The sequence below is a fragment of the Monodelphis domestica genome, chromosome 2, assembly GCF_027887165.1.
Source record: "Monodelphis domestica isolate mMonDom1 chromosome 2, mMonDom1.pri, whole genome shotgun sequence".
Classification (NCBI taxonomy): Eukaryota; Metazoa; Chordata; class Mammalia; order Didelphimorphia; family Didelphidae; genus Monodelphis; species Monodelphis domestica.
The window spans coordinates 29,187,219-29,213,774 of record NC_077228.1 but is presented as its reverse complement, the minus strand read 5'-3'; the positions used below and the strand labels follow the sequence as shown (position 1 = coordinate 29,213,774).

Here is a 26,556-nt window from a genome sequence, read left to right as displayed (position 1 = left end):
TATGTGTCTCTTCTCCATCACCATCTGGCTACTGACCTTCGCTGCATCTCGCCCTGAATTCATTCTCTAACGGCTAAAGCAGGCGGGCAGGGAGTAAAGTGGATGGAGCTCTGAGCCTCAAGTCACAGTTTGAATCCGGCCTGCGATACTTCCTAATGGTGTGACCCTGGGCAAGTCACTGACCCCTGTTTACCTCAGTTTCTTCCTCTGTAAAATGAGCTAGAGAAGGAAATGGCGAACCAATCCGTTACCTCTGCCAAGAAAACCCAGACATGAGTGAAATGACTGAGCCACCGAGGCATCAGCATCCTTCCACTGACTCAGACATGGGACATCCAGAACTTCCTCCTCTCCCTCACCTTCATCCAGTGTGTTGCCAAATCTTGGTGTCTCTCCCCCACGTCATAAAATCCTCCTTCTTCTCTGGGTTCAAGGCCCCGTCACCTGGCCCTTGGAGGGACGCGCCTGCCTCCCGATTGCTCTTTCTGCATCTTCTCTCCTCATTTCAGTCTGTCTTGCACCCAGCTGCCCACGGGATGTCCCTGATGGGTAAATCCAAGGCGGCCGCCGCTCCATAGCCTTCCCACTCAGTAAATCCCAGGAGCTCCAGTTCTAGCCTCACGTTCCTCCGCTGACGCTGGCCCCAGCCTCCCTGGACGTTCCCCTCTTCCTGAACCTGGATACGGCGAAGCCGGCCTCCTGTTTCTCACGCAAGATGACCCTTCATGTCCCGTCTCTAGGCCTCATCCCTGGAATGCCCTCCCCCCTGCCTCCTGCCTCCTTTCTCTTTCCAGATTCAGCAGGAGCACCAGGTTCTTTGTCGTCACCCCCGAGGGCTGGTGTCCTCCTTCCTATTGCACAGAGTCACTGGGCTGGCGGTGCTGTGGAAGGAGCACCGAGCCTGGAGCAAGACGGACTGAAGTCACTGACCCTGTTTGCCTCACTTTCCTTAAGCTGTAAAATGGGGATACTAACAGCGATATCAAAATCAGTTTGTATTGATAACAAGATTCCATATTAGTGCTATTATTATTATCTTTATTTTGTAAGAATCTGAATCCAGATTTGAACCTGGGTCCTTCCCTCTCTAGGCCCAGCTCTCAATCCACCAGACCACCTCGCTGCCCCATTCTTACCTTTAGGGGGCAGCCCAGACCCTTTCTAGCGGTATGACCCTGGGTAAGTCACTGCACCCCCATGACCTAGCCCTTACCTCTCTCCAGCTTCAGAACCAGGACAAGCATTGATTGTCAGCTGGAAGGGGAGGAGCTTACGGAGCACCACCTGCTGGAAGTCTTCCCTGTCCCCTTCCCCAGGAGAATGGGAAGTCCTTGCAATCAGAGCTGCCCAGCCCGGTGCCCAACCCCTAATCGAAGCTTGTTCTCGGCGGGCTTTGCAGCTGGAGACACCTTGGATCCCCCCAACAGCCCTGTGGCCCCATTCTACGGAGGGGGAGACCGAGGCTTGGAGCGCAGGGGATTGCCGGGAGTGTCTGTGGGGGAAGCAGGTTCAGGGTCTCGGCCGGGTCAGGAGCCAGTTGGTCTGCACAAACGCACACAACCACACATGCACGCCGAGGGGAGGGAAGAAGAGCGCATGTGGGTCGGACCCTCCCTGCCCGTCCAGCCCGGAAGTGCCCCCGCCCCAAATCACTGCGGAATAACGGGTCCAAGGCGGGGGCGGCGGCACTGGTTTCTGGGGGGCGCGCAGGAAGCGGCCGCGACTCTTCCAAGAAATCAGGAGCTTTATTGGACAACAAACAGGAACAGAGATAGAAACCGAGTCTTGCCAGGAGCCGCCCAGCTCAGCTCCCATCCGGTCAAGCACTTTACATGTCCCGGCCCTCCCCACTCACACTCGCACCCCCTCCCCCTCAGAAAGCGGAACACGCTGCGGCGAGGTGTCGGACGGACGACGGCGCCAAAAGCTCCCACTTCTAGAGCGCTTCCGAGTCTCCAGAGCGCTTCCGAGTCTCCAGAGCGCTTCCTCACAACAGCCCTGTGAGGTAGGTAGTGCAAGGATTATTAGCCCCATTTGACAGATGGGGAAACTGAGGCCCGGAGAGCTGAAGTGACTTGCCCAAGGTCGCAGGTCTCTGAAGTGCTGCTGGCACTGGGTTTTGCCCCCAGGTTTTGGCCTCCAAGATTGAGGCTCTTGTGTGAACGAATCGAGGGCTGGCGCGGGGGCCGGCTCGGAGGGGGCTGCCCATGGGTTCGAATCCAGCTCCAAGCCCCGCCCTTGCCCACCCTCGCCCAGCGGTCCTGCGTCAGGGGCCACCCAAAGAGCAGGCGCTGTGGAAAAGGCCGTTTATTGCAGGTTGTACTTGGCCTCTCTCCGCTCCTCGTTCTTGCAGGACTTGTTGATGTCCATGATCTTCTCGCAGATGTATTTGTTCACCTTGGACAGTCTCTGTGCAATCTCTGTCTCGTCCACAGTCTCTTGTGCTATCCGGTCGTAGAGACACTCTGCGGGGACACAAGGAGAGAAGAGTGCGTGAGGCGGGGCTGCCCTCCTCCCGGTGTAGACCAGACCCGGCCCTCCTGGATTGGGAAACACCACCGGCAGCCCCCCACCAAGTCTTGGCTTTTCTGCCTCCACAACAGCTCCAGCCTCTTGGCTCTCCTCATGTAGCCACAGCTTGGTTCTAGGGCAAGAAGAGCCTGCTGTCCCTGCCAGGGCCAGGGGCTCCCCAGTGCCTCTAAGATCACCCCTAACGAGGCTGCCATCCACCTTTCCAGCCTCACAGGGCACCCCCCCATTTAGCCAGCTTTTCTCTGTGCTTCCAGGGACTCCCCAGCTCCAGGCTTTGGCCTTGGGGCTCCTTGTTCCCTGCACCTGGAACGGAGCCCCTCCTCAGAGGATGGCTCCTATTTATTCACTCCAGCCTCAGTTCCCCCATTTGTAAAATGAGACCAACGAGGAGCTCCCTCCTAAGCAGGGGAGTCAAGCTGAAATGGGGCAGGAGGAGGGGCCTGTCTGCCCAGGGGCTCCCGGGGGGCAAAGGGGGCAGACAAGCAGAGGAAGGGATGATGGGGAAGTGGTGCGCAGGGTGGGCACGAGAGCGAGCCGGGTGTAAATGTCAGCGGGCTTGGGGGCCTCACTGCCAAGAAGGGGCCCCATCTGGGCAGGAGGACCTGGGAGCAGCATTCACCCAGTCTGGGCCTGCCCCCTCAGGAACCCCTCTAATAGGGCAGTGCTTTGTGTTTTCCAGGCTCCGGAAGTGTCTGCAGAATGGGGGAGGGGCACCACTGCCTTCCTCCCCTCCCCTCCCCCACCCATGAAAGCTGGCCTCTGGGGTCTTGGGTGTAAAGGCTCCTGCTCTGACCATGTGGACACACAATGCAATAAAAAGGGTCTACATGGGCCCAGCCACTCTGGGAGAGCCACTGGGAACAGCCACAAGGGGGAGGCAAGGAGAAGTGACAAAGTAGGAGACCTGGGTTCTAGTCTTTCTCCAAGAATTTCCAGCAGAATCTTGGCAAGACCCTGCCCTTCTGTGGGTCTGTTTCCTTATCCATAAAGGGAAGGTGAGATGACTGGCTGCCTCCCGCCCAGCTCCGAAATTCTGGATTCTATGTGGAGCTCTGACCACACCTGTCCTAAGGTCCCTCCCCTTGGGCCCTTCCCTCTCTGACCCTCCCTGTTCTAGGCCCCTCCCCTTGAGCCTCCCTGTTCTAGGCCCCTCCCCCTCTGACCCTCCCTGTTCTAGGCCCCTCCCCCTCTGACCCTCCCTGTTCTAGGCCCCTCCCCCTCTGACCCTCCCTGGTCTAGGCCCCTCCCCCTCTGACCCTCCCTGGTCTAGGCCCCTCCCTCTCTGACCCTCCCTGGTCTAGGTCCCCCCCTTGAGCCTCCCTGTTCTAGGCCCCTCCCCCTCTGACTCTCCCTGTTCTGGGCCCCTCCCCCTCTGACCCTTCCTGTTCTAGGTCCCCCCCTTGAGCCTCCCTGTTCTAGGCCCCTCCCCCGCTGACTCTCCCTGGTCTAGGCCCCTCCCCCTCTGACCCTCCCTGGTCTAGGCCCCTCCCCCTCTGGCCCTCCCTGGTCTAGGCCCCTCCCCCTCTGACCCTCCCTGGTCTAGGCCCCTCCTCCTTCTCTCCAGGGTCCAGTTTTATAGCTCTGCCTCCAACTTGCCCATGTGCTACTCTTCACATGACAGTGAGGCTCTCCTCTGCCCGCAGCTGGCCAGGGCTGGGGCTCTGCAGATGGGATTCTCCCCCATCACTGACTTGGGCAAAGCCGGAATCCCCCTGACACAGGAGCCACCAGGCGCCTTCCTGGAGCACCTCCCTAGGACTGCCCGTAACAGTAAACAGGGAGGAGCCCCTGGAGGTGCCCGGCCCAGCCTTGCCCCAGCACGGCCCACCGGCCCTGGGCTCCCTTTCCTGCCCTCCGGCCCTGGGCTCCCTTTCCTGCCCTCCGGCTCTCCACTCCCACCTTAATCTGCCGGAATGCTGGTGCTGGAGAGGCCAAAGACCAGCATGCGTCTGGGGGCCCCTAAGCAGGGGGGCACCTCCTTTTACCCAGAGGAGCAGCAAGGCCTGAAGAATGCCGGGCCGCTCTGAAAGACAAGGCGATGGCCGAGCCGGGCCTGCACTACAGACCCTGCGGCGGAGAGGACGGGGCTGGGGCTGGGGCTGGCCTGGCGCTCTTCTCCCGCCCGGGGCCCACCTCGGACGATGCTGAGCTTGTGGGGCGACAGGGGCGGCTTGGGGACGGCGTCCTTCTTCTTCTTGGTGGCCACCCCGGTGACGCTGCGGTTCTTGAGCACGTCCGTCCCCCAGATCATGACGGCCAGGTTCTTGGTGTACTTGGAGTCGCCTTGAGTGACCTGCAGCTGGTGCCATTTTTCCTCGTCAACCCAGATCCCGCTGCCAAGGTGGACCTAGACGGGCAGAAAGCAGAGGGGCGCTCGGTTATCTGGGAAGGAGGCCGCAGAGCCGCGCGGGTCCTCTGGAGGCCCTTGGGGGCTCTCCTCCTGCCCGGAGGGCCCGGAAAGCAGGCAGGGCCCTGACGGAGGCTGAGGAGAACTCCGAAAGCAGGGGCTGCCGGACGTTGGCTCGAATGCGTGCGCAGGACCTCCTGTGGACCGGCAGGGACCCTCGGCCTGCCCCGCAGCCCCAGCGGAACCCTGAGAGGGCATCCGGGTCAAAGCCCTCGTTTTACAGGTGAGGAAACTGAGGCCCAGAGAGGAAGGGATGTGCCCCAGCAGGCAGCACAAGGGTGGGAAGTGAAGACTTTAGGCCCAGCTCCAGAGGCTTCTGCCCGGCTCTGGGGCTCTTCTGGACGGCTGGGATCAAGTTTCTCCCCGACTCAAGAGCTTTCTAGGGCTCCCCATCGAACACCGGGTCAGGATCTGTGAGGCCCATTTAAAAAGAGCCGACCCTGGATTCCCGCCTAGTGGGTGTCCTATGCAGTCCCCAGTGCCCCGCCTCTCTGAGGCCACCCAAGTGAGGCCCAAAGCCTCTGCGCAGAGGCGGCGGCTCGGGGCCAGGGAAGGGCCGGCCTGGGAGCTCCTGGTGAGGAGACCAGGAGAAACAGGCCTGGGGGCACGTGGGGCCAAAAAGCCAGCCAAAAGAGGGCCTTGAACCCAGGACTTCCCGGGGCTGAGGCCAGCTCTAAGCATGACCCCACAGCCTCTGGGCCCCCTCATTTGGGTTATTCCTTCCTCCAACCCCGTGGAGATGCTGGGCTCCTCCGCCACCCTCAATGGCCCTCTCTTCTGCCAGCCACCTGCCTTCCCTTCTGTTCTGCACTCGAAGGCCACAATAGCGCCGCCATCCCACTTCCCTGTCCCAAACCCCCTGCCAGCGCCGCCATCCCACTTCCCTGTCCCAAACCCCCTGCCAGCGCCGCCATCCCACTTCCCTGTCCCACACCCCCTGCCATCGCCACCATCCCACTTCTCTGTTCCAAGAACTTTCTGAGATCCTTTTGTCCATCTTTCGGCCCTCTCTGACCCTTCATGATCCAGGAAGGCTGCCATTTCCTGCTCCGGGATATTTTGCAGATGAAGAACCTGGGCCAAACAAACAGGGTCAAGTGACTTGTCCAGGGGGGCGCAGCCAGCATGGTCGAGGCAGAATTTGAACCTGGGTCCTCCTGACTCCTGGCCTCTTGCTCTATCCGCTGCCCCCAGCTGGCTCCTGTAGCCCAAAGCCACCTGGCCTCCTCGCTCAGTCCTCCCTCGCCTCTGAGCATGCTCTCTGGCTGTCCCTGGGAGGCCGCCTCCCCTAGGCCTCCCCTGGGCCAGTGTCCGGCTTGGTCCGGCAGAGCTGCTGCCTGGGAGCTCCTCAGGTCAGGGACTGGAAGGACCGGATCCGCTTTTCTGAGGGTGAAAAGAAAGTGGGAGGAGAAGCGGGCAGGCCAGAGATGGCTGGTCAGCAGAGGCGGCCGGCAATTGGCCCCGACGTCCTTGGGCCGCCGGCCCCAACCATCTCCCCGAAGCCTTCTCTAGAGCCAGCCATAGTCGGGAGTCTTCCAAGCCCTTGTGGAGGCCCACAGCTTCCTGGGCGTCAGGGTGGGGGGTGCAGCCGAGGCCTGGAGGCCTGCCCTGGGGGACGAGGGGGCTCCGGGAGGGGCTTCTCCCAAGGATCCAGACCGGGGCGGGGCGGCTCCACTCTGGCTTCTCTTCCCTGAGGCCACAGCTAGGCTCCTGCATCCATCCATCCATCCCTTGACGTCAGCCACATGGGGGGAGGAAGTGTCTTGGATCGCAGAAGCGAGGCTCCCCGCAGCTCTCTTCCAGTTCAGCTCTCCTTCTCAGAACAAAAGGGAGGCCCACAGAAGGAAGGAGGCTCTCCGGAGGCCACAGCCAGATCCTTGGGCCTTCAGGGGTCCTCAGGGTGCTTCCCGAGGGGGATCCACGCTCTGACGTGGGCCGTCCCTGGGGGAGGGGGAGCTCCAAATGCTCCGCAAGGTCTCCGTGTTGGGCTCGAGTGAAGAAATAGAAGAGGTCTTGTCGAAAGGAGAAGAAAGAGGCCGAGCCGTCCTGGGCCGCAGAGGCAGGGGTCGGGCCTCGGGGCCTCCTCGCTCACCCTCAGTGGCTCCCTAGAGCCCCCCAAGGAAAGCGCCCAAAGCCCGAGTCAGCACCAGAACCTCCCTACGCCTCCCCAGCGGCCCCGCCCCCACTGTTCCCTCCCCATCTCCGAGCTCCGCCTCTTTCTGAGCAGGCGGCCCCTCGGGAGGGGGCCATCGCTGCCAGGCCGGGTCCTGGGCGGAGAGCCTGGAGCCCAGCGGCCTCTGGGGCAGCCGGAAGGTGCCGTCGGGACCGTCTCTCCCGGGGAGCGCCCTCCTCGGAGCCACCCCGTACAAGCCCTTCCTCACCCGGCTCGGCTCCTCTTTCTCCACGCAGAGCCGGGGAAGACCAGGCTGAGGATCCTCGGAGGCCTCTCCGAGCCCAGAACAAAGCCGCTGATGGGGCTGGCCTCCAGGGCCCGGGCGCCAGGGGCAGCCGGCCAGCGCGGCGGGGACGGTCATGGGGTGCCTCCATCTCGCCGGGGTCAGTGGGGCGCTTGCCCGGGAGCCGTCACCAGGGCCCGCCTCCCTTCTGCTCTCCTCGCACCTCCGCCTCCGGGCAGTCCCCTGAGGTTGGCTCCCTTTCCTGGCCCGCTGAGGAGGGAGCCGTCTGGTATCCGAGTCCCAGGAACGGAGCTGGACCCTCTGGGGGCCGCGTCCTGGGCGCACTTCCGGGTCTGCACGCGGAGGGGGCTCCGTTCTAGCCTGACCTACCCCGCCGGGCCTCGGCTGTCCTTCTACGGCTTGGGGGAGCCTCGCTACCTGCTGGGCCAGTCTCGGGGCGCCTCTGCCTCGCTTCCCATCTCTGCCCCTTCCGGCTCCCGATCCATGATCCTATTAGGCCGACTCTCCGATCCGTCTACACGGCTGCTCCTGGGCCAGTGGCGCCCTCCACGGAGCCGAGCCTCCTCTCTGAAACAAGTGGGGCCCCCAGCTCCCCGAGACCAGGGACCCCCGGAGTCCGGCAGTGGAGAGGCCAGCCCCGAACTCATGGCACACTGATCACGTGACGGCTGGAGGAGGAGGCGGGCCCAAGAGCGGCCTCTGGGGAACCCCGGGGGAAGGATGGAGGCAGGAGAAGCTTAGGAGCCGCTGAGGCCTCCCACCCCACCACGTGACCTGGGGAAGCCACGTGGCCTCTCTGGGCCTCCCTGTCCTCTGCGCTCGCCTGCTTTGCACGGGGCTGGTCCCGCTGCCGAGGATGCCCGAGGAAGCTGCAGAGATGGGGACGGTCTAGGGGTGACGAGGGCGAGGGAGGGCCGGGCTCAGCGCGGACAAGTCACCCCTGTAAGAAGGGCTAAGCCGGCCCGGAGCTGTCCAGCAGGCGGCCCCCCGGGACAATGGCGAAGGGTTCCGGCGCTGCCCCCTCCCGCAGGCTCCCCGGCGCCCGGCAGTACCTTGCCGTTCTCTAGAATATACTTGTCCATAACGGGAACGGGAACAGGATAATAAGCCGACGTATTGGCCTCCTCACTGAACGTCTTCCGCAATTCCGGCTCGGGTTCAAGGGACTCTGACTTGACTGTTTCCAGCTCAAGGGCGGGACCTAGGCAGTCAAGAAAAGAGATCCGTCTGCCACTCCGAAGACCCAGAGGTGTCCCTGCCCGCGGCATCACAGCATCCCGGCCCGAACCGGAGGCCCATCAGGACCCAGGCTGGGCCGCCACTTTCTGGGATGCTCGTGCAGGGGACCCCCGACAGCCCCCTCTGCTCCTCCAGCTGCACCTCCCAGGGTTCCTGCGCCTCCTCACATGGGGGCTTCCTTCCTGCCTCCCTCCCAGCTGCAGGGCTGCCTCCTCCAGGAAGCCTGCCAAGATTTCTCATAAGGACTCTGTCCCTCCTCCTGCCCTGGAGCCTCTGAAGTCAGTGGTGGCCAGTTGTATGCCCCTCCCCCTTTTACAGAGGGCCTCAGATGCAGGGGGGCCCGCCATCACAGCGAGAAGGGAAGTTGGGTCAGGCTCAGCAGGGCCTTTGGAAGACATTCAGTCCGAGCCCCTCATTCAGGAGCCCGAGGCCCAGTGCCTGAGTGGTCCGGCTGGTGCCCCCAGAGCCGGGCCTCCTTTCCTCCCCAGACAGGTAACCAAGTAACAGCTTCAGGATAGCCCCCCCCCCAGTTCAGTCTGACACCCCCCATCCAGAAATGAGCAGCTGGGGGGGGGGCCGGGCTGATAAAGGCTTCCTGGCCCCACACACCCTCCCCAGCTGGACTCGGGGGGCCCCCTTCCTATTCGGGGCTCCCACCTCTAGCTGGAGTCTCCCAGAGGGGGGCTTCTCTGCAGCTGTCCCCTGGGCTCCCCGATTCTGCCCTATCTGCCCTCTGTCCCCCCAAATCTTCTTCCACGCCTAAAAGTCCTCCTCGGACCCGAGATCGGGAAGCCGTCTGGTCGGGCCAGTTGGTGTGCCAGAGGAGGCGGCCGCGTCTGTGCCTCCAACATGAGCCTTTTCTTCCACGGCCGGAGCTGCCCCCGAGCGGCCCCTGGCAGGACCGTCTCTGGCTCCCTCCGCAGCCGCTCGGAGCCCAGAGGACACGGGAGGAGAGCTGGGCCGGGCCCAGAGCCGGAGCTCCTGCTGCTGCCCAGAGGAGGGGCCCGGAGGAAGCGGACCGCACCGAGGCGAGCCCCTCGGGGGCCAAAGCCAAGGCCTAGAGCGACCCGGCGGACATGGGGCGGGAGAAGCCGGTCCTGCCCAGGAGTCTGGGAAAAGCGAAAGCCGGAAGGGACGAAGGTCCGGCGTTAGGAGAGCCCCCGGGGCGCTGCCAGCCAAAGGGGGGGCCAGGGACAGAGAGGGCGGCCGAGATGGCGAAGGGCCTCGAGTCCACGTGCTGGGACCGGGGAGCATCCGCTGACGGAACGAGGCGCTGGAGCCTGAGAGAGGGCTGAGGGCGGGTCCACGCTTGTGCCGGGCTGTCCGGCGGAAGGAGGGTCAGGCTGGACCCGCAGAGCGTCCCTGGGGGGGGCCAGTCTGGTTTCAAGAAGCGCGACGCGCGAGGATGAGCCCCGGAGGGCCGGGAGGACGCCCAGCCTCCTCTCCTGCCCTCCCTTCTTGGGCCAAAGACTGGAGAAGAGAGAAAGGCCACAGGCGCCCTCCTCCCCTCTCCATCTCCCTCTCGCCTTGTCCTGTCCTCCTCCCCCTCCGCCCGCGCCGCCTCGGCTCTGGCACCGCAGCTCAGGCCGCTCCCGGCCTCTCTTCTGGCTCTCCGTCTCGCCTGCTCTCAGCCGGCGCAGTGGCCGCTCCCAGCCCTCCTCCTCGCCCTCCCTGCAGCTCTGGGCCCTCTCGCCCCCCGGAACCCCGAGTCTCAGGCCCCCCAAGGCCCAGATGGTGATCCAGCCGGCCATTTCTAGAGCCCGTTACAGGGTGCTTCATGTGGGTTCCCTCCTGCGCGGCTCCCACGCCTGGGAGGAGGCCCTTTGATTAGAGCCTGAGGCAGCCCCAGGCCAGGCCTCCCCATCTCTGCCAGCAGTCCTGGGGAATCCCAAGGGCCCGTGTTCTGGGCCAGGTACTGTGCTAAGCCCTTCGCAATTAGTATCCCATTCGGGTCGTACAGCCCCCCTGGGAGGCCGATGCTGGATTTAAAGAAAGGCAGGCCTGAGTTCAAATCTTGCTTCAAACAATGACTCGCCGTGCTGCCCTAGACAAGTCACTGCTCCTCTACCGGCCTCAGTTTCCTCATCTGTCATGCTGGGGTCGGGCTGCGTAGCCTCGAAGGTCTAGAATTGAGGTCTCTCCCTCGGATCCGAGCTCGTCCCTCCTGGACGGGGTGCCTGGTGAAACAGACGGAGCCTCCCTGCCTCTGCCTCATCCCATCCGGCCTCCTCACGGCTGCCGCCTTCCTCCTGGGCCGCTGCCGGGCTCCACAGACTCCTCGTGCTTCCAGGGACCAAACAGAAAGGCCTCCACGTGACATCTCCATCCATTCGTCCCGGCTTCCGGCTCTCCGGAGTGCGGCCCGTCTCGGCCCCCGAGAGCCTTCTCGGCTCCTCCGAGCTCCGGGACAAGCGCCTCCCACGCCTGCCCCGACTCGTGTCTGCGCCCCTCGAGGGCAGCGGCGGGTCCCTGAGCGGCCCGTCGGACGAGTGCCCACAGAGGCCTCTCCTCGGGGCCCAGCACGGCCTCCGTCTGCCCGACGCCAGCAGGCAGGCGCCGAGCTCGGCTCAGGGCCATCGTCGGCCCGGGCAGGGGTGAGCTCGGGGCCCCTGCAGGGTCCGGACAGAGGATGCTGCTCGGGGCTTCCTGCCCGGGAGAGAGAAGGTGGGCTGGAGGGGCTCCCCGCTCTGAGGCTGGCTGGCTTCGGCTCCACGGGGCGGCCGGTGCCAGGTGGGAGAGCCGGGAGTCCGGGGCCTTCTCCAAAGGCCGGCCCTGCCGGGCACCCTGGGCTGTGCCACCGGCTGCCCCCCAGGAGCCCCTGGCTGAGCCCCGGCCCGGGAGAGGCTGAATGCGAGGCGGGTCTGTTCAGCAGCAGGTCAGAGCGGGGAGGAGCCTCGGAGGCCAGCAGAGTCCTGCCGGAGGCCCAGAACTGGAGGACGGAGAGCGCGGCGGGCCTGGCTGAGCCTCTCTTCCTCGTTTGTGGAATGGGGCGACCGCGCGAGGCCTCCGTGAACCCTCCGACATCCACACAGGCACCGGCACGGCTCATGGAACGATGGGGATGAGACTGTGACGGCCCCCCAAACGCTGCCCCCCAACCTCCGCCTGGAGATCGGACACGCTGCCCCCCAGGCCTGGCTCGGTCCTGCCCGCGGCGTGTTCCCTGCAGGGCCGAGCTGGAGGGCCCGGGAAGGAGCGAGGCGGCGCTGGGCAGCCCCAGCATCCTCGGCGAGGGGCGCTCCGTGGCCTCGTCCGGCCACCTGGGGGCTGGAGGGGTTCCGGCGGGAGGCGATGCTGCGCCTGCAGGCCGGAGGCTGGAGAACCCGCGTTCCCGGCGAGCACCGGGCCCGGCCGGCCGCGTCACCAAGAGGCCCCCCTCCTCCGGCACGGTGGCGACGGTGCCCTTCCGCCCATCTGAGCTCGGGGGCAGACGCGGACACGGCTCTTCTACGGGGAAGGCCGGCCTCCTCCGTGCCCAGGAAGCCGGGCATCCCCGCCCAGACTCCCACCCGTCCCCAGGAGCCCCGCGAGTCCCCAAAGGGAGGGCCGCCTGTCCAGCCCCCATTGGCTGGGGGAGCCGCCAGCGCCCCAGAGGAGCGAGGTCGAGGCTGGGGGGGCCTCCGGGACCAGCGAATGCAGGAACTTCTCGCGGTCTGAGGACTGAAAGCTCATCTGGTGGCCGGGGAGCCGTTTCCTCAGTGATGGTCAGTCTGAGGAGGCCAAGCCCGGCCTCTCCTTTCAGTGAGGAGGAAGCCGAGGGCAGGAGCACCCAGCCGGCCCCAGGACGGCGGGTTACGGAATGCACGAGCCAGGGACGGCCGCTCTGCTCCAGCCATGCACTTCCTCCAGCCGGGGGCGGCAATCGGATCCAGGACGAGGAGGGAGACCGGAGCAGAGAAGCGGGTGGCAGAGGGCCTCGTCCAAGTGGGGGCGTCTGGAGAAGGGACTCCTGGCCTGGCTGCTGCCCAGGAGACGTGGCCTCCTCGGCTCCTGCCAGCACTCGAGGCCCCGCTCCAGCCTCCTCAGGGGGATCCCCACACCCCCAGGCTCCGAATCCAGCCTGACCTCCGGACCTTCCTTTTTCCCAGCAGACCCCTGCTTCTCCTCTCTTCTCCCTTCGGCCCTGCTGCCCCAGGGCCTCCCCTCCAGGCTGGCCTCCTGGGCCTCCAAAGTGATTTTCTTGAATGGAAGGCCCAACCCTGTCCCCCCTGGTGCTCTCTCCCACACCCTGAACCCCAGGGGCTCCCTCGGCCTCTGGGACCAAATATCCTTCCCTCTGCTTGTATTTAAAGCTCTCCAGCCCCTTCCAGCAGTCCCCACCTCCCCTTGCTAGGTTCCACCAATGCCCCCCTCCATGCCTTTGCCCTGGCTGTGCCCACGCCTCCTAGAATGGCTGGTTTCTTTCCAGACTGGCTGCCAGTGCAGGAACCTGCTGCAAGCTCGGGGGGAGGAGGCAGCCGGGGCCCCTGGCTGAGAGCTCACAAGGCCACAGGGCACTCGCAGGCCTGGGCCTTGGCAGAAGGGCCTCACACGGTTCTGGTGGGCCCAGGAGGTCAGACTCTGCTGCAGAGGCCCAGGCTTGGCCTCTCTCTGCACCCTGGGGCTGCCTCCCTGGCCCAGGGGAAGCCCTTCATGCTACACGGCCCCCCAGGGCACAGCTTCCCCCCACGAGGCCCACCAGAGGCAGAAGCACCTTTAGAACCCAGAGCTGGGAGGGCCTTCCCAGGCCACAGGCAGCGAGCTGTAGAGACAGGACTGGAACCCAGCCTGGGGCTCTGCTCCGCCCTCCCCACAGACTCCATCCTGTGGGGCCCTCACCAGGCAGGCGGCATGAAGGAAGCCTGGCAGGAGAGGCCTGGAGGCCCCCAGCCGGACCCGGCTGTCTTCGCTCCCCGCCCCCAGGGCCTTCCCCCTTCCTGTCCCGGACCCCCTCCTCGAGGCCTCGGCACCTCCTGGGAAGGGCTGAAGTGTAGCCATGGGGATCCTCAGGGAGCCCCAGGGCCGCCGCTCACACGGGGAGCTCTCCAGGCTTCACCTCCCAAACGCGGGGTGCACGGCTGCTGTGGCTCCGGCACGCCCTCCTCTTCTGGGGCCCCCGGGGCCTGGCAGAGGGCCTGGGGAGGGCCATTTCCTACGTTCACTTTACAGATGAGGAAACGGAGGCAGACACGGAGAAGGGACTTGCCCGGGTCACCCAGCTAGGAAGGATCTGAGGCTGGATCTGAACTCAGGAAGATGAGGCTCAGCCAAGCCACCTAGGTGCCCCCCCACCCCTTAGTGCTTCATAAGTGGCCCTGGGCTAGCTTTAGGCTCCCCGCCCCCAAGGATTGCTGTGAAACCCAAACACGAGTGTAGACAAGAAGGTGTTTGGGAAGGTGTAAGGCACCAACCATGGGCTGCCAACCCTGCAAACTCCTTGCTTTAACGCCTGGCTGCAGGCTGGGGGGGGGGGGTCCCCGACCCACATCCCTCAGCTTTGTTGAGGCTTCTGGGGAGAATCTCCTCCCCCCCCCCCAGCATGGGCAGTGTGGCCCCTGCAGGGTGCTGTCATCTTCATGGTAAAAAGGGGGAATAGGAGGAGGGGGCAGAAGCAGAAACTTTGTATTCCCATGCTGGCGAACCTAGGGCACCTGTGCTAGAGTGTGCTGGAGGGGGCTGTTCCCCTCTCCCCCATGAGCCTGAGGACATTTCTCCCATGCTCCACCCCTCTGCCCAGCAGCCAATGAGAGCGCTTCCTCCTTCCCCTCCCTGGGATAAGGGGCGGGGCTCCCGGTGAGGCTCTTGTTTGGGCACTGGCTTTCAAAAGGTTCACCATTCCTGTCTCAGTCTCATTCCTGTCATCAGCTCCTGCTCCTGGCCTGGAGCTCTAAACCTAACAGGAACCTGAGGGCCTCAGCTCCGGCTGGAAGGGACGAGAGTTCGGGAGGCCCGAAGCTCCTGGTGTTCAGTGGGGATGCCGAGTCTCATTTTGCTGATGACCGAACTGAGGCCCAGAGTGGGGGAGAGGGTCCGAGGCCACTCATCTGGGAACTGAGCCCTGGTGCCCCGGTCCGAGGAGACAGGAAAACTGGGCACAGATCCCGACTCAGGAGGCTCCCAGGCCAGCCCTCCTTCCCCTGTCCTGAGGGCAGGTCGTTCTTGGATCCTCCCCATCCTCTCTAAGCACGCATCCTCCCTGCCTCCAAATCAAGCTCATTTTTTTTTCCCTTTGGGATTAAAAACTCTTCAACACTGTGTGTTGGTTCCAAGGCAGAAGAATGGTAAGAGCTAGGCAATGGGGGTCAAGTGACTTGCCCAGGGTCACACAGCTGGGAAGTGTCTGAGGCCAGATTTGAACCCAGGACCTCCCATCTCTAGGCCTGGCTCTCCATCCACTGAGCCACCCAGTTGCTCCCTCATTTTAGAAATCTGGTTCTTGGCTCCGACTGCACCCAGCCTCTCTAGCTTCTTGCCCCTTGCTATGCCCTGGGCACCCCACAGGGCACATCCAGTCTCCTGCCTTCCTGGGCATCCTAATGCAGAGGGCTGTGAGGGCTCCGGGGCACATTGCAGGCTTCTGTGCGTCTGGCTCGTCTGGCTCGTCGGATCCTTTTCTGCTGATTCCCAGGCAAAGGACGGACTTCCCTGATCCTCCGGAGCTTCCCGGGGATGTATTTAAAGGAATTGCTGGGAAAAGGGCCCCCGCCTTGCCCTGAGCTCCGGGACACCCAGAGGGTAAGAACTCTGGACTAGCCGCGGTCTGGCTGGAGGCCTCGTTCTGGTTCAGGCGGGGGGAGGGAAGCTGGCTGTGGGGCCCGACCTCTGGGCTGTCTTGGCGCCCTGCGTGGCCTACGCGGTGGCTCTGGAGCCTCCCCCGGCCCAGCGCCCGCAGGCCGAGCCGCCATCTTGCTGAGTGAGCAGGGACACATCCCTCCCCCTCCTGGGCCTCCCGCTGGGCCACCATCTCTAAGATGGGAGGAGGCCAGGGGGCAGGAAGCATCCCTGGCGGCCTCAGGATCGCTCCTCCGGGATGTTTCCTTCTGCAAGCCTGCCCTCGGCTGCCTCCTCTTAGGAGATCACGGAGCTGAAACGCGAGCTCTGCTTTCTTGGCCTCTACAGTTAACGAGGCCTCTGAGAAGGCCAGGAAGAAACGGAGGCTGGTGTGGCACGGCGTCCCTCTGTCGGTGCACAGGTGCGCAGGTGAGCTCGGTCAGTCACAGACTATCGTGATGGGGAAGGAGGACGCCGCGGCGCAGAATCCCCGGCCTCCCACTGGCTCAGGCCTCCGAGCCCGGCTCCTCGTCCTCCTCCCGGACGGTGTGGCCTTGGCCTCAGACCCAGAACCCTTCCAAGCACCGTGTCTGCTCCTCTCTCCCGCCCCAGGCGGCCTGACTTTTGTCTCGTGTCCCCAGAAGCTTGCACAGGGAGCGCCGAGACTCCTCCTGAACGGAGCCACGGAACCATCTGCCTCAGTTTCCCCACCTGGAGAAGGCAATGGCCGAGCACTGCAAGAGAGCCTGCCACGGGTGCCGGGAAGGGCAGCCCCGCTTTCTGCGGGAGGCTACGGAGAGCCGCTCCGTCACCCTGGGGGGGGGGGGGCTGGGATCCCCGACAGAAGCAAGCCCTTAGCTCGCCATTAGGCTGACCTGAGCCCCGTCCCTGGTTACTGCCCGGGGCCTAGCCTCGGCCTTCCAAATGAAGGAGAGCCATCTGAGGTGCGTAAACTGAGGCCCAGAGTGGGCACGGCCGGCTTCTTCCTTTCCTTCTCTCGCTGGTGTTCCGGGGGGCAGCCCAGGCTCTGCCCACCCCTCCTCCCCTCTTACACGCTTCTGCGATGACCCTCCTGCGAGGGGGGAGCCCAGGGACGCGCTGGGGCCTTCCCCGTCCTCCCCTTGGTTCAGAGTTGCCCGTGAGCCGGCGGCACGGCGCCCACCGCCCAACATCAAGCTCACGTGGGCCTCACGGAGACTTCCTGAAACGGGCCGGGCAGAACCAGGGCAGAGCCAGGCCCGCACGCAGTCATCGTGCTCCTCCATCCCCTGACCATCAGGGGCCCCGGCCTCCCCCCCCCCAGCCTCGCGCACTTACCGCTGCCCAGGCGCAGCAGCAGCACGTCCTGCAGCCTGCGGTTCAGATCGCGCAGCTCCTTCATCTCGGACACCAGCGAGCCGCACTCCTTGAGCTTCTTGGCCTGCTGCACCAGCTGCCTCCGCGTGCGCTCCAGCTCCTGCTGGAGGTGCCGCATCTCCTCCTGCTGCTGCTGGTAGCTCCGGAGCAGCTCCTCGTAGAGGGCGCGCGGCACCACCGCCTCGTCCAGGCCGTCCATGGCCCTGGAGGCGTCGGCGAAGAGGTCCTCCGGGCAGGCGCTGCCGCCCAGGCTCAGCCCGTTCTGCTTCTCCAGGCGGGCCACCACGGCCTCGAGGCTCTTGTGGGCCCCCGACTCGCCCTGCTTCCGGCCCTCTTGTCTCTGGGGGGACAACACAGGGGAAGGTCACACGCGGAGCACCGGGCTGCCCCATGGGCCGGCGTTGGGCTTCAGCTCGGTGGCTCCCTCAAGGCCGGGGGGGGGGGGGGGGGGGGGCGGGGCTCGGAGCCCCAGGAGGACGAGAGGCTGCAGGCGGCAGGCCCCGGTCCAGGTGGGCTGGAGGTGGCAGGGGGCGGAGGGGCCTGGCACCAGGGAAGGCCCCGGGGATGTCTCCTGGAGAAGGGAGAAGTGCCCCAGGGTGGGGGCGGCAGATGTAGGGAGCATGATGGGGCCGAAGGAGCCAACAGGGCAGTGCCAAGGAAGCTGATGCCACCGCAGGGGGCCAACAATGGTGCCCCCCCAGCCAACTGGCATCCTCAAGGGCCTGCTGTGGGCCTAAGTCAGGGTGGGGCAAGGACTGGCAAAAACCCACCCCAAGAGAGACGGGCCAGGACTCTCGAGGAGCCCTGCCGCCAAGGCCTCGGCCATTTCAAGGGCTGGATGAGCACAGAACCAAAGAAGGTCAGGGCAGGCCCAGGGGATGCCAATGCTAGGAGGGAGCTTAGAACAGGTAGTGTCAGGGCAGGACTGGGAGGGGCCTGAGAACAGGGAGGGCCAGAGGGAGGGGCCTGAGAGAAGGGAGGGTCAGAGAGGGCCAGAGGGAGGGGCCTGAGAGCAGGGAGGGCCAGAGGGAGGGGCCTGAGAACAGGGAGGGCCAGAGGGAGGGGCCTGAGAACTGGGAATGTCAGGGAGAAAGGGGTCTAGAACAGGGAGGGTCAGAGCTGGGAGGGGCCGAGAACAGGGAGGGTCAGAGGGAGGGGCCTGAGAACAGGGAGGGTCAGAGAGGGCCAGAGGGAGGGGCCTGAGAACTGGGAATGTCAGGGCTGGGAGGGGCCTGAGAGCAGGGAGGGTCAGAGGGAGGGGCCTGAGAACAGGGAGGGCCAGAGGGAGGGGCCTGAGAACAGGGAGGGCCAGAGGGAGGAGCCTGAGAACAGGGAGGATCAGAGAGGGCCAGAGGGAGGGGCCTGAGAACTGGGAATGTCAGGGAGAAAGGGGTCTAGAACAGAGCAGGTCAGAGGGAGGAGGGGCCTCTGAGAGAACAGCCTTGACACCTTGTTCCAAGTTCTCTTCCAGCCTCCCACATCTCAGCCAAGCCAGCTGACCCAGGGAGGCCACAGCTGGTGTCCCCAGCGCCATGATTCCCCAGGACTCTCCAGAAGTCCGAGGGTCCCCGGGCCCTCGGGCTTGCCACCAGGGGCGAGCCCATGGGGGCATGGCCTGGAAGGCCGCAGCCGCCTCGGGGCTCACAGCTTCATAGTCCATCTCCCTTGTTGAACAAACTCACACATCAGTTTAGCGAGGGGAAGCTGGAGGAGGCTGCTGGCAAACCCCCAGACAACCCAGCCAACCCTTCAGAGCGAGCAGGGCCCCAAGCCATCACTTGGCTCCGGCCCAGGATTCGTCCTGTCTCTGGCCAAGCCAGGGGTCTGGGAGCAGAGGGCCCGGGTTCTAATCCGGCTGTGACTGCTTCCTGGCCTGCCTGCTCCCCTGGCTCAGCCCCAATTTCCTCCACTGTAGAAGGGGGGCTTTGGAAGAGATGGCTCCTGGGGCCCTTCCAGCTCTGAATCCACGGAGCCCAGCACTGAAGGCCGGGAGACCCCAGGCGGCTCAGCTGCCTCCCCTCTGGAGGGGGGATCGTCTACTTTGGGTGGCCTCCGACCCAGGCCCGCCATGGAAGCAGCGCGGCGAATCCCTAAATACAGAGGGGCCTGTCCGTGGCCCTTCATCCTAAGCCTTATTTCCTCCGTCCTGGGCCTCGCAGCCATACCCTTCAGCCTCCAGCGGAGGCCAGCTGGGGTGGGCCTCAGAGGCTTCTCGGCCAGGCTGTCCCCACTCTCCTGGCGGAGCCTCCTCGTTAAGGCAGCCCCAGGTCTGCGATGAGCCCTTGTTGCTCGGCTCTACTCTGGCTCCTCGGTCCCAGGGCACCTCGTTTGCTCTTTACACAAACGGGCCCGGGACACGCCTAAGCTGCGGTGCTGCCCCAAAGGTCTCGAGCCCTTCCCGAGACAGGAAAGAAGGCGATACCTTACTGTGTCTAAACTCCCCGTCGTCATCGCCGTAGTCCCGGGCCTCCTCCTCGTCCTCACCGGGGCTCAGGGAGAGTTTGGGGATTTTGATTTTCTTCTGCATGACGCTGTTTTCAAGGTCCGTTTTGTCCTCTGAAAACGTAGATGAAAAGGACAAGGTGAGGCGCAGGCAGAGGGATGCCCTCGCGGCGCCCAGGCAGCCCCGGGCTGAGGCTCGAGGCGAGACCAGCTAAAAGGGAGATGTCTGAGGGAAAGGACCTCGGGGCCTCGGCATCCGGGGGCCAGGGCGTCCCCAGCTTGCAGGGGAGGACTATGCTGGGGCCTCTTGAAGGACCCCAAAGCCAAGCCGCAGGGATACAATTCCTCTTCCCTCCATCCTCACAGGTTCCCCCAATGGGATACGGCAAACGCCTTTCCCAGTGCGACCCGGAGGGGACCCCCTGGCCGACGGTCAAAGAAAGGGACGGAGAAGGATGGGGGGGGACTTGGGGGGTTCTCTTATGAGACCTGGTCCTGGATGGGTCCACACTCCCCTAGAGGAGATTATGGAGGAATAAGGACCCTTTAAGGCAGAGGAAGGACGGCACCCTCCCCCTGGGGAGGAGCATGTGTGGGGCAGAGGGGCGGAAGGGAGTGAAGCGGGAAGGACTAGCTCAGGCTGGCGGGGAGCCCTCGAGGCAGACACCCCCGGCCAGGCCGACTCTCTTCCTCACAGCCCTGTCACTGGCAGGCAGGTGGCCCACCGCTCCTTACGCCAATTGTGGAGGAGAAACAGCCTTGAAGGAGGAGGAGGCGTCTTAGAACCAGGATTTGAATCCAGGTCTCTTGACTCTAGGCTCTCACTTAAGTGTTCCAAGAGGCGCTGCTGATCTTCGGGGACTCCCAGCCCTGACACTGGCAGAGGGCAGGCTTCAGGCCCGCTGGCCCTGCGGCTGGGTCCACGCGGATCTTAATCCCCCTTTACTGACCGAAGAAAAGTCCTGGGTTTGACTGTCCTCAGCATCCTGACGCTGGCCCAGCCAAGCTCGGTGAGGCCGTCCGTGAGCCGGGGAGCGGCGGGTGCCACGTCTGGATCCGGCCGGCCCCGGCGACGGGCGCGGCCACGGTGGGCAAAGGCGCTCCGGGCCAGCCAACGGCCACACGGCATCCTCCTCGGCCCCGAGGGCCGTGGGGAGAGGACCTGCCCAGAGCTGGGGCCGGGGCTCTGCACACAGCCTGCGCCAAGTAAAGGCTCCAAACGGGAGGGAAACTTGGTGCGTCTCCCGCAGGCCCCAGACTGGCGGGATGGGGAAGAGGCTGAGGCGGGGAGTCCTAGGTCTGAGCGCCGGGTCAGGCTTCTCTGCAGAAGGCCTGGGCACAGCCACTGGCGCTGGGGGGGGAGGGGGGGAGGCGGTTCTAAGGAAGATGGCGGGGTGCAGGAGGCGGCCAGAAGGCTGCGTCTTGGGGGTGCCCGTGGGGTCGGGGCCTCTGCAAGAGAGGAGGGGGGCGTCATCCTGCCCCAGATCAGCCCTGAAGCCTGACTCGGAGCCTGAGGCCGTGCGGGCAGAGGAGGGGAGGAGGCTTCTGCTCTTTCTTTAAAACAAGAAACCCTTAAATCGTTACAATTCTTTATTCTTCTGCCTTTGTTAGCCCTAAAGTAAGCAAATGGCTCTAAATGTCTGCGGATGGGGCCGGGCCTGGAGGGAGAGGTTCTGGGTTCCAGTCTCAGCCCTACCTCCCAGGCTCCACGAGGGGGACCTCCTCAGAGGGTCGGGAAGACCTCAGACGTCCCTCGGACGCCTCCCCGCTGGGTTACCCCAGACGAGTCCCCGAACACCTCTGACCTCAGACGGGCGACAGGCCTTCCTGCCTCCTCTGTGGGTCCCGGAGCTTCCCGAGGACACGAGGGGGGCCTTCGGTTCGGAGCCGAGGCTCGTCCTCGCCTCCTGGGCTGTGGAATGGGGCCGAGGAGCAGCGGCCACGGCCCAGCTGGGTTTTGAGGGCGACGCCATGAGCGACGTGGCGCGTCCGAGGGAGGGCGGCCTCTCCTGCGCCCCAAGCCCCGACTGGGGAGCCTCCCTGTCCCCCTGGGGGAGGCGGGGGCAGCCTGGAGACGCTGCAGCCTGGAGGGGCCGCCCGGCCGCCCAACCCTCATCTCGAGCCTGAGCAACTGTGCCGAGGGATGGACGGACGCCGGGCTGCGGGCCGCTCTAAGCGCAGGAGCCAACGTGGCTGGAGCCCGCGGGCCTCGGGGCCATCCCAAGCGGAGGCCAGAGCCCCTCCTGGGTGTGGGCGCCCACCCTGCCTCTGCCCTCTGTGGGAGCCTCCGTCTCCTCCTCTGTGCATGGGGATGACTTCCAGAGAAGGCCGGGACCAGGCCTGTGGAGAGAGAGGGGGAGGGGTGGGGTGGAGAAGAAGAGGAGGGAGAGGGGGAGGAGGAGGGGGGGAAGAGGGGGAGGAGGAGGAAGGGGAGGAGAGAGAGGAGATGGGGAGGGGAGGAAGAGGGGGAGGAGGAGGAAGGGGAGGAGGGAGAGGAGATGGGGAGGGGAGGAAGAGGGGAGGAAGGGGAGGAGGAAGGGGAGGAGGGAGAGGAGATGGGGAGGGGAGGAAGAGGGGGAGGAGGAGGAAGGGGAGGAGAGAGAGGAGATGGGGAGGAGGAGGGGAAGAGGGGAAGGAGGAGGAAGGGGAGGAGGGAGACGAGATGGGGAGGGGAGGAAGAGGGGAAGGAGGAGGAAGGGGAGGAGAGAGAGGAGATGGGGAGGAGGAGGGGAAGAGGGGAGGAAGGGGAGGAGGAAGGGGAGGAGGGAGAGGAGAAAAGAGGGGAGGAAGAGAAGAGGGGAGGAAGGAGTGCCCCATTCCCAGGAACCTTCATTAGGGAGGGGCACTTGTCCTTGGACGTCTGGCCTATGAAGCGCGGGTGACCAAGAGGCCGCAGGAGGCCCTCCGAGGCTGCCTGGCCCTGGGAGCTCCTCCCCTCTAAGGGCTCCTGGAAAGCCCCTTCAGAGCGGGTGACGACATCGGAGGCCTCTGGTCTGTAAGAGGCAGAGCTCTGGCCCAAGTGGAGTGTCGGCAGGCGCCTCGGGCAGGGTGGACCCGGCCTGTGTCTTCTACACGCAGCCAAGCACGTTGGCTCGGGGGCTCGCTAGCCCCTTTTACTGAACATGTAAACTGAGGCTCGGATGAATCAGGTGACTTGTCCAGGGTCACACAGAGGCAGGTGGCCGAGGGGGTCCCGCGAATTGCCCGGAGCACGAGGTTGGGGCCTGAAGCAGAACCCGGGTCTCCCCACCTCCGGGAAGGCCGCCCGGTGAGAAGGTGGCCACACGGCCCTGTGTGCCCGGGAAAAAGGAGGGTCTCTTAGCCAAGAGGAGGGCGGGGGCCCCGCCAGGCGGCTGTGGATAGGGAGCGAGGCCTCGAGGTGCTGGTCCCGGGTTCAAATCGGTCCTTAGGCACGTCTGGCTTTGCGGCCCCGCTCGGCTCCGTCCCTTCACCCGTGAAGCGGCCTGGAGAAGGCGGGGGCCACCCCGGAGGGAGGCAGAGGTCAGCCACGGAGGGCCGGTGAAGGCCGAGACAGCCGTGAGGGGCCAGGAGGGGCCTTAGAGACGCGGCGAGGTCCGGGGCAGCGGCAGGGCCAGGAGCGCCCTGAGCAGAGCCGGTCAGAGCCAGCAGGCGGCCCCAAGAGCAGCGTCGGCGGTCTGAGCGCTTCGGTCTGCGCCCGGGCCCCGACCCCCTCAAGGTACCCGGAGCCACGAGAGAAGCCCTTTGAGTCGTGCTGGCGACGCCCCAGCGGATCCTGCTGTCCTGACAGTCTCTCTCCGGCTCCCTCTCGGGGTCTCCCCCGCCTCCTCCCCTCTGTTGGGCTGAAGCCTGGCGGCTCCCCAGATAAGGCTTCGACCAGACCAGACCAGAGCGTTCCCGGCCGCCTTTGGGGGGGGGGCTCTCCCTCATGTAGGGGGCGGCCATTCCAAAGAATGCAGCCACACAGCCAGAGAGCGCCGCGCATGGGGCACTAAGGTAGCCCGGCCTGGATCCCGCACCTCCGGCCTCCCTGGCCTGAATCCCCTGCCTCTGGCCTCCCCCAGCGGCCTCTATTCTGCGCCCCGGCCTCCCCCGGCGGCCTGGAGGTCGGTCTTGCGGGAGAAGCGTCGGGGGGCGTCCCAGGGAAGGTCCGAGTCCCGGCTCTGGCCCAGCGTCTCCACCTGCGTCCCCGCCGGCGGCCGCGCTGACCTCCCGCTAACCCGTCGCTCTGGCATTCGGGTGGCAACGATGATCCTGGCAGGCTGGGCCCGGCGTGCCGGGGCAAAGGCGGTGACTCAGCCCCCGGGATGGATTTTCGCTCCGGCTCCGGCTCTCGCGCTGCCTGCGGGCCCACATTTTAGGGGCGGCCACAAGCTGGAGCACGCCCAGAGGAGGGCCACCAGGCCGGCCCAGGAGGAGGGGGGCAGCCGGGAAGCTCCCCGGGGTTCTGGGCCTCCGAGGGCAGGCGCAGGAGGAGGGAATGGGGCGGGACACGTGGGGAGAGCCAGGTGGAGGCTGGAGGTGGCCTCCCCTCCGTCGGCCTGGGCCGCAGAGTGGACTTAGACCAGCCGCAGCAGCCTCCTCCTCTCAGTGCCTCCTCTGGGGAGGCTGTCGACCTCTGCTGAGGCCTTGGGGGAGAGGAATCCCCCTGCGGGGCCCCCCTGGAAGCTGCCCTCGAGGCAGGGGGTACCTGCAAGGGCTCAGCACAGCACAAGAGCCCAAAGACACAGGACAAGCCTCGGGCCCTGGGGGGTGGCAGGCCTGCTGCTTCCTGGCGGGCTGCCTCTGCCTCAGTTTCCTAATGTGCTCACTGAGAAGGCGGGGCAGCCGGAGGGCCGCTCAGCGTCCGCACGCCTGGGTGAAGGCCGGCTTCTGAGAGGCTGACTCGCCGAGGCCCTGGGCCAGCTTCTCCCCTGCCGCCGCCTCCGTTTCTTCAACTGTGAAATGGGCACAAGCGCTCCATTCTCTCTGAGCCTGTCTGTGTGCACGGGGCGAGGGGGCTCCATTCCGGAGCCAGCAGCGGGGCAGGGAAACTCGGGTCCGCCGTCCCTGTGTGACGGCTCAGGGCCTTCCGGGGCTCGCTCAGTCCCTCCATCTGAGAGGCCTCATTCTAAGTGTCAGGTCTGAAGGCCCGCCAGGGAGCACAAAGCGTAAGCTTCAGTGTCACAGACCCCCCCCCCCCATTCCTCCAGGCCCCTGCTGCCGCCTCCAAGAAGCCTCCCCTGATCTCATCCCGAGCCACACAGGCCCCGATGCCCCGGCTGCTGGGGATGGGCGCCTGCCCCTCTCTGCCTCCACCTGAAGGCTCAGAAGAAAGCTGGGAAGGGGCTGGAAGCTCGGGGGCTCCAGTCCAACTCCCACCTAGGCAGGGAGCCCCTGTGGGCATCCCCTCCAAGTGGCCGACACCCTCTGCCTTCTGGACCGCGGGTCCCAGCAGCCGGAGGGCTCACTCCCTGCCAAGGTGGGGCAGGTCCAGTGGATCTCCTTATTGGGCTTCCTTCCCGCTCCCTGCCGCAGGCTGCCTCCTCCGTGGGCTGTGCGGAGGAGGGCACAGGGGGGCAGCCCCTTAAGGCCCTCAAGCCCGGCGCAGGAGGAAGAGGAGGGGCCCTGGCCGGGGGCTCGGCTGGGAGCACAGACGCCAGAGAGGCACAAGACTGTTGGGGGGCGCGTGTGTCCCGCTCACAGAAGGGAAACCAGTCCTCCCCGGCCGCCTTGGGAGTGCTGAGTTCACCGCCGCGGCGGGTATTCCAGCAGAGCCCAGCGGCGCGGATTCCGACAAGACCAGGGGGCCACGTGCCTCCGCAGACACCCCCAGGCTTCCTGGGTGGGCCCCACCTCGGCTCCGCTCTGAAGCACCTCCTGCCCTTCTCTTGGCAGAGCCGGGAAACAACCGGGGCTGCCGGGGATGGGCCGAGGGACCTTGCCCGAGTCCCTCCTCTTGGCTGGTCTCAATTCTCTTCTCGGCAAAATGGGCAGAGACCCTGCCTGGGGCGACGCCTAATCCTCAGTTTCCCCATCTGTAACTCCACCTACTCTCGGGTTCCTGAAAAGTCAGCGGAGGGATCCGGAGAGAGCCCGAGGCCAGCGGCCGGGAGGGCATCGGGGCTGGCTCCATGGAAACTGCGGCGGCGTCAGGTTCTCCGTGGGAGCCTCCTCTCAGGTCCTGCCCTCCCCGTCAGCCTGACAGGAGGCGGCCAGGAGGCTACCCAGGCTGGGGTCTCACTGCTGGCCCCCCTCTAAACTGGAACTAGGAAGAGAAGGGAGTGAAGGAGTGCGGGAAGCCCGAAGCTCCCCAGCTTACCTGCCCATCCCTCCTCGAAGAGGGATGGACCCCGACAGCCTGGCCCTGGGGGGCCGGGGAGGGGGGGGCTGCTCCGCCCCTCCAACCGCCCCCTTCTCCAAACTCCTTCCCAACAAGTGAAAGCGGACTGGGGGGTGGGGGGCAGGGATGACAAAGGGGATCCCATCTCAGTTTTAACTGGTCTCTGCCTGTCTGAAAGGAGCCTCGGAAAACGAGGTGGCGAGGCAAAGGCTGAGGGGGCGCGGTGTGCGAGGGCCGGCCCCAGCCCGTCTCCCCCCTCCCCGCCTCCCGGAGGCCCAGGTGTGGGAGGCCCCCCGCCCCCCGCCCCCCGGCCTCACTCACCTGCCAGCGCCAGGATCTGGGCCTTGTGCGGCAGCGGCGCGCCCCAGGAGGCCCCGGCGGGCGCGGGAGCGGGGGGCGCCGCCGCCTCCGGGGGCTCAGGGCTCCGGTAGACCGCGTAGACCTTCTGGTTGTCAAAGTCGAGGCGCGAGCGGGGGCTGAAGTCGCGCACGCAGGACACGGGCAGCGCGTAGCACACGTTGTCCTCCAGGAAGCGCACAAAGGCGTACATGGCCAGGGTCCGAGCCGCGGCGACTGGGGCTGCGGAGGCGGGAGGGGCGCAGACCCAGGGCGGGACCGACGGGAGATCGCTCGAACCGAAGGAGGCCCCCCCTCCCCCGGTAGCCGCGGCTCCGGCTCCGCTCCGGGGCCCGCCCGCCCGAGCAGCTGCAGGAGGCGCGGGGGGCCGGGCCGGGCCGGGCCTGGCTGGGGGCGGGGGCGGGGGCGGGGCGGCGGCACGCGCAGTCGGGGGGAGCGCAGCTCCGGGGCTCCCCGGCCTCCCCCCGCTCTTATTGTTCCCGAAAACCCCCCGCTCTGCCCATCGGCTGCTCTCGCCTGGGCGCCCGGGAGGCAGGAAGGAGGAGGGGGCGGGGGGGGGGGGGCGAGGGGCCGGCCAGACCTGGGGGAGGGTGGGGAGGGGGCGGCTCTGGGAGCGTCCGTCGCTTCGGCTAAGTCAGACCCGAGCAATCGCCGCCGGAGCGCAGCACATCGCGGAGCGAACAGCGGGAGGGGGCGCGGGGAGCCCGCGGGGAGACGCGCGGAGGAGCCACCGGCGGCGGCCAGACCTCGCCTGG

The 26,556-nt window shown here is 65.7% G+C and overlaps 2 protein-coding genes across 4 annotated transcripts in view; both read right to left on the bottom strand.

Annotated features, from left to right (window-relative positions):
- Positions 1–26,556, bottom strand: part of AGBL4 (AGBL carboxypeptidase 4) — an 867,059-nt gene that overhangs the window by 106,232 nt on the left and 734,271 nt on the right.
- BEND5 (BEN domain containing 5) lies at positions 1,727–26,298 on the bottom strand. 3 transcript variants are annotated; one of them, XM_056815174.1, is made up of 6 exons: positions 25,766–26,298; positions 19,124–19,257; positions 16,663–17,041; positions 8,409–8,557; positions 4,666–4,879; positions 1,727–2,465 (listed from the first exon to the last, which is right to left on the bottom strand). In XM_056815174.1, the coding sequence occupies exons 1-6, from the start codon at positions 25,992–25,994 to the stop codon at positions 2,308–2,310; spliced, it is 1,263 nt and encodes a 420-aa protein (XP_056671152.1). In that variant the 5' UTR covers positions 25,995–26,298; the 3' UTR covers positions 1,727–2,307. The 3 variants fall into 3 exon arrangements, with proteins under 3 accessions (XP_056671152.1, XP_056671153.1, XP_056671154.1); XM_056815175.1 differs by having other exon boundaries at positions 19,129–19,257; positions 25,766–25,903; XM_056815176.1 differs by lacking the exon at positions 25,766–26,298 and adding an exon at positions 25,156–25,353 and having other exon boundaries at positions 19,129–19,257.

Excerpts from the sequence above, each read along its gene's own strand:
- BEND5 (XM_056815174.1), bottom strand. The coding sequence starts at position 25,994 with ATGTACGCCTTTGTGCGCTTCCTGGAGGACAACGTGTGCTACGCGCTG. Across the intron at positions 8,558-16,662 it reads GCTGCTGCGCCTGGGCAGCG|GTCCCGCCCTTGAGCTGGAA; the intron begins GTAAGTGCGCGA and ends TTGACTGCCTAG. Across the intron at positions 4,880-8,408 it reads ATATTCTAGAGAACGGCAAG|GTCCACCTTGGCAGCGGGAT; the intron begins GTACTGCCGGGC and ends CTGCCCGTCTAG.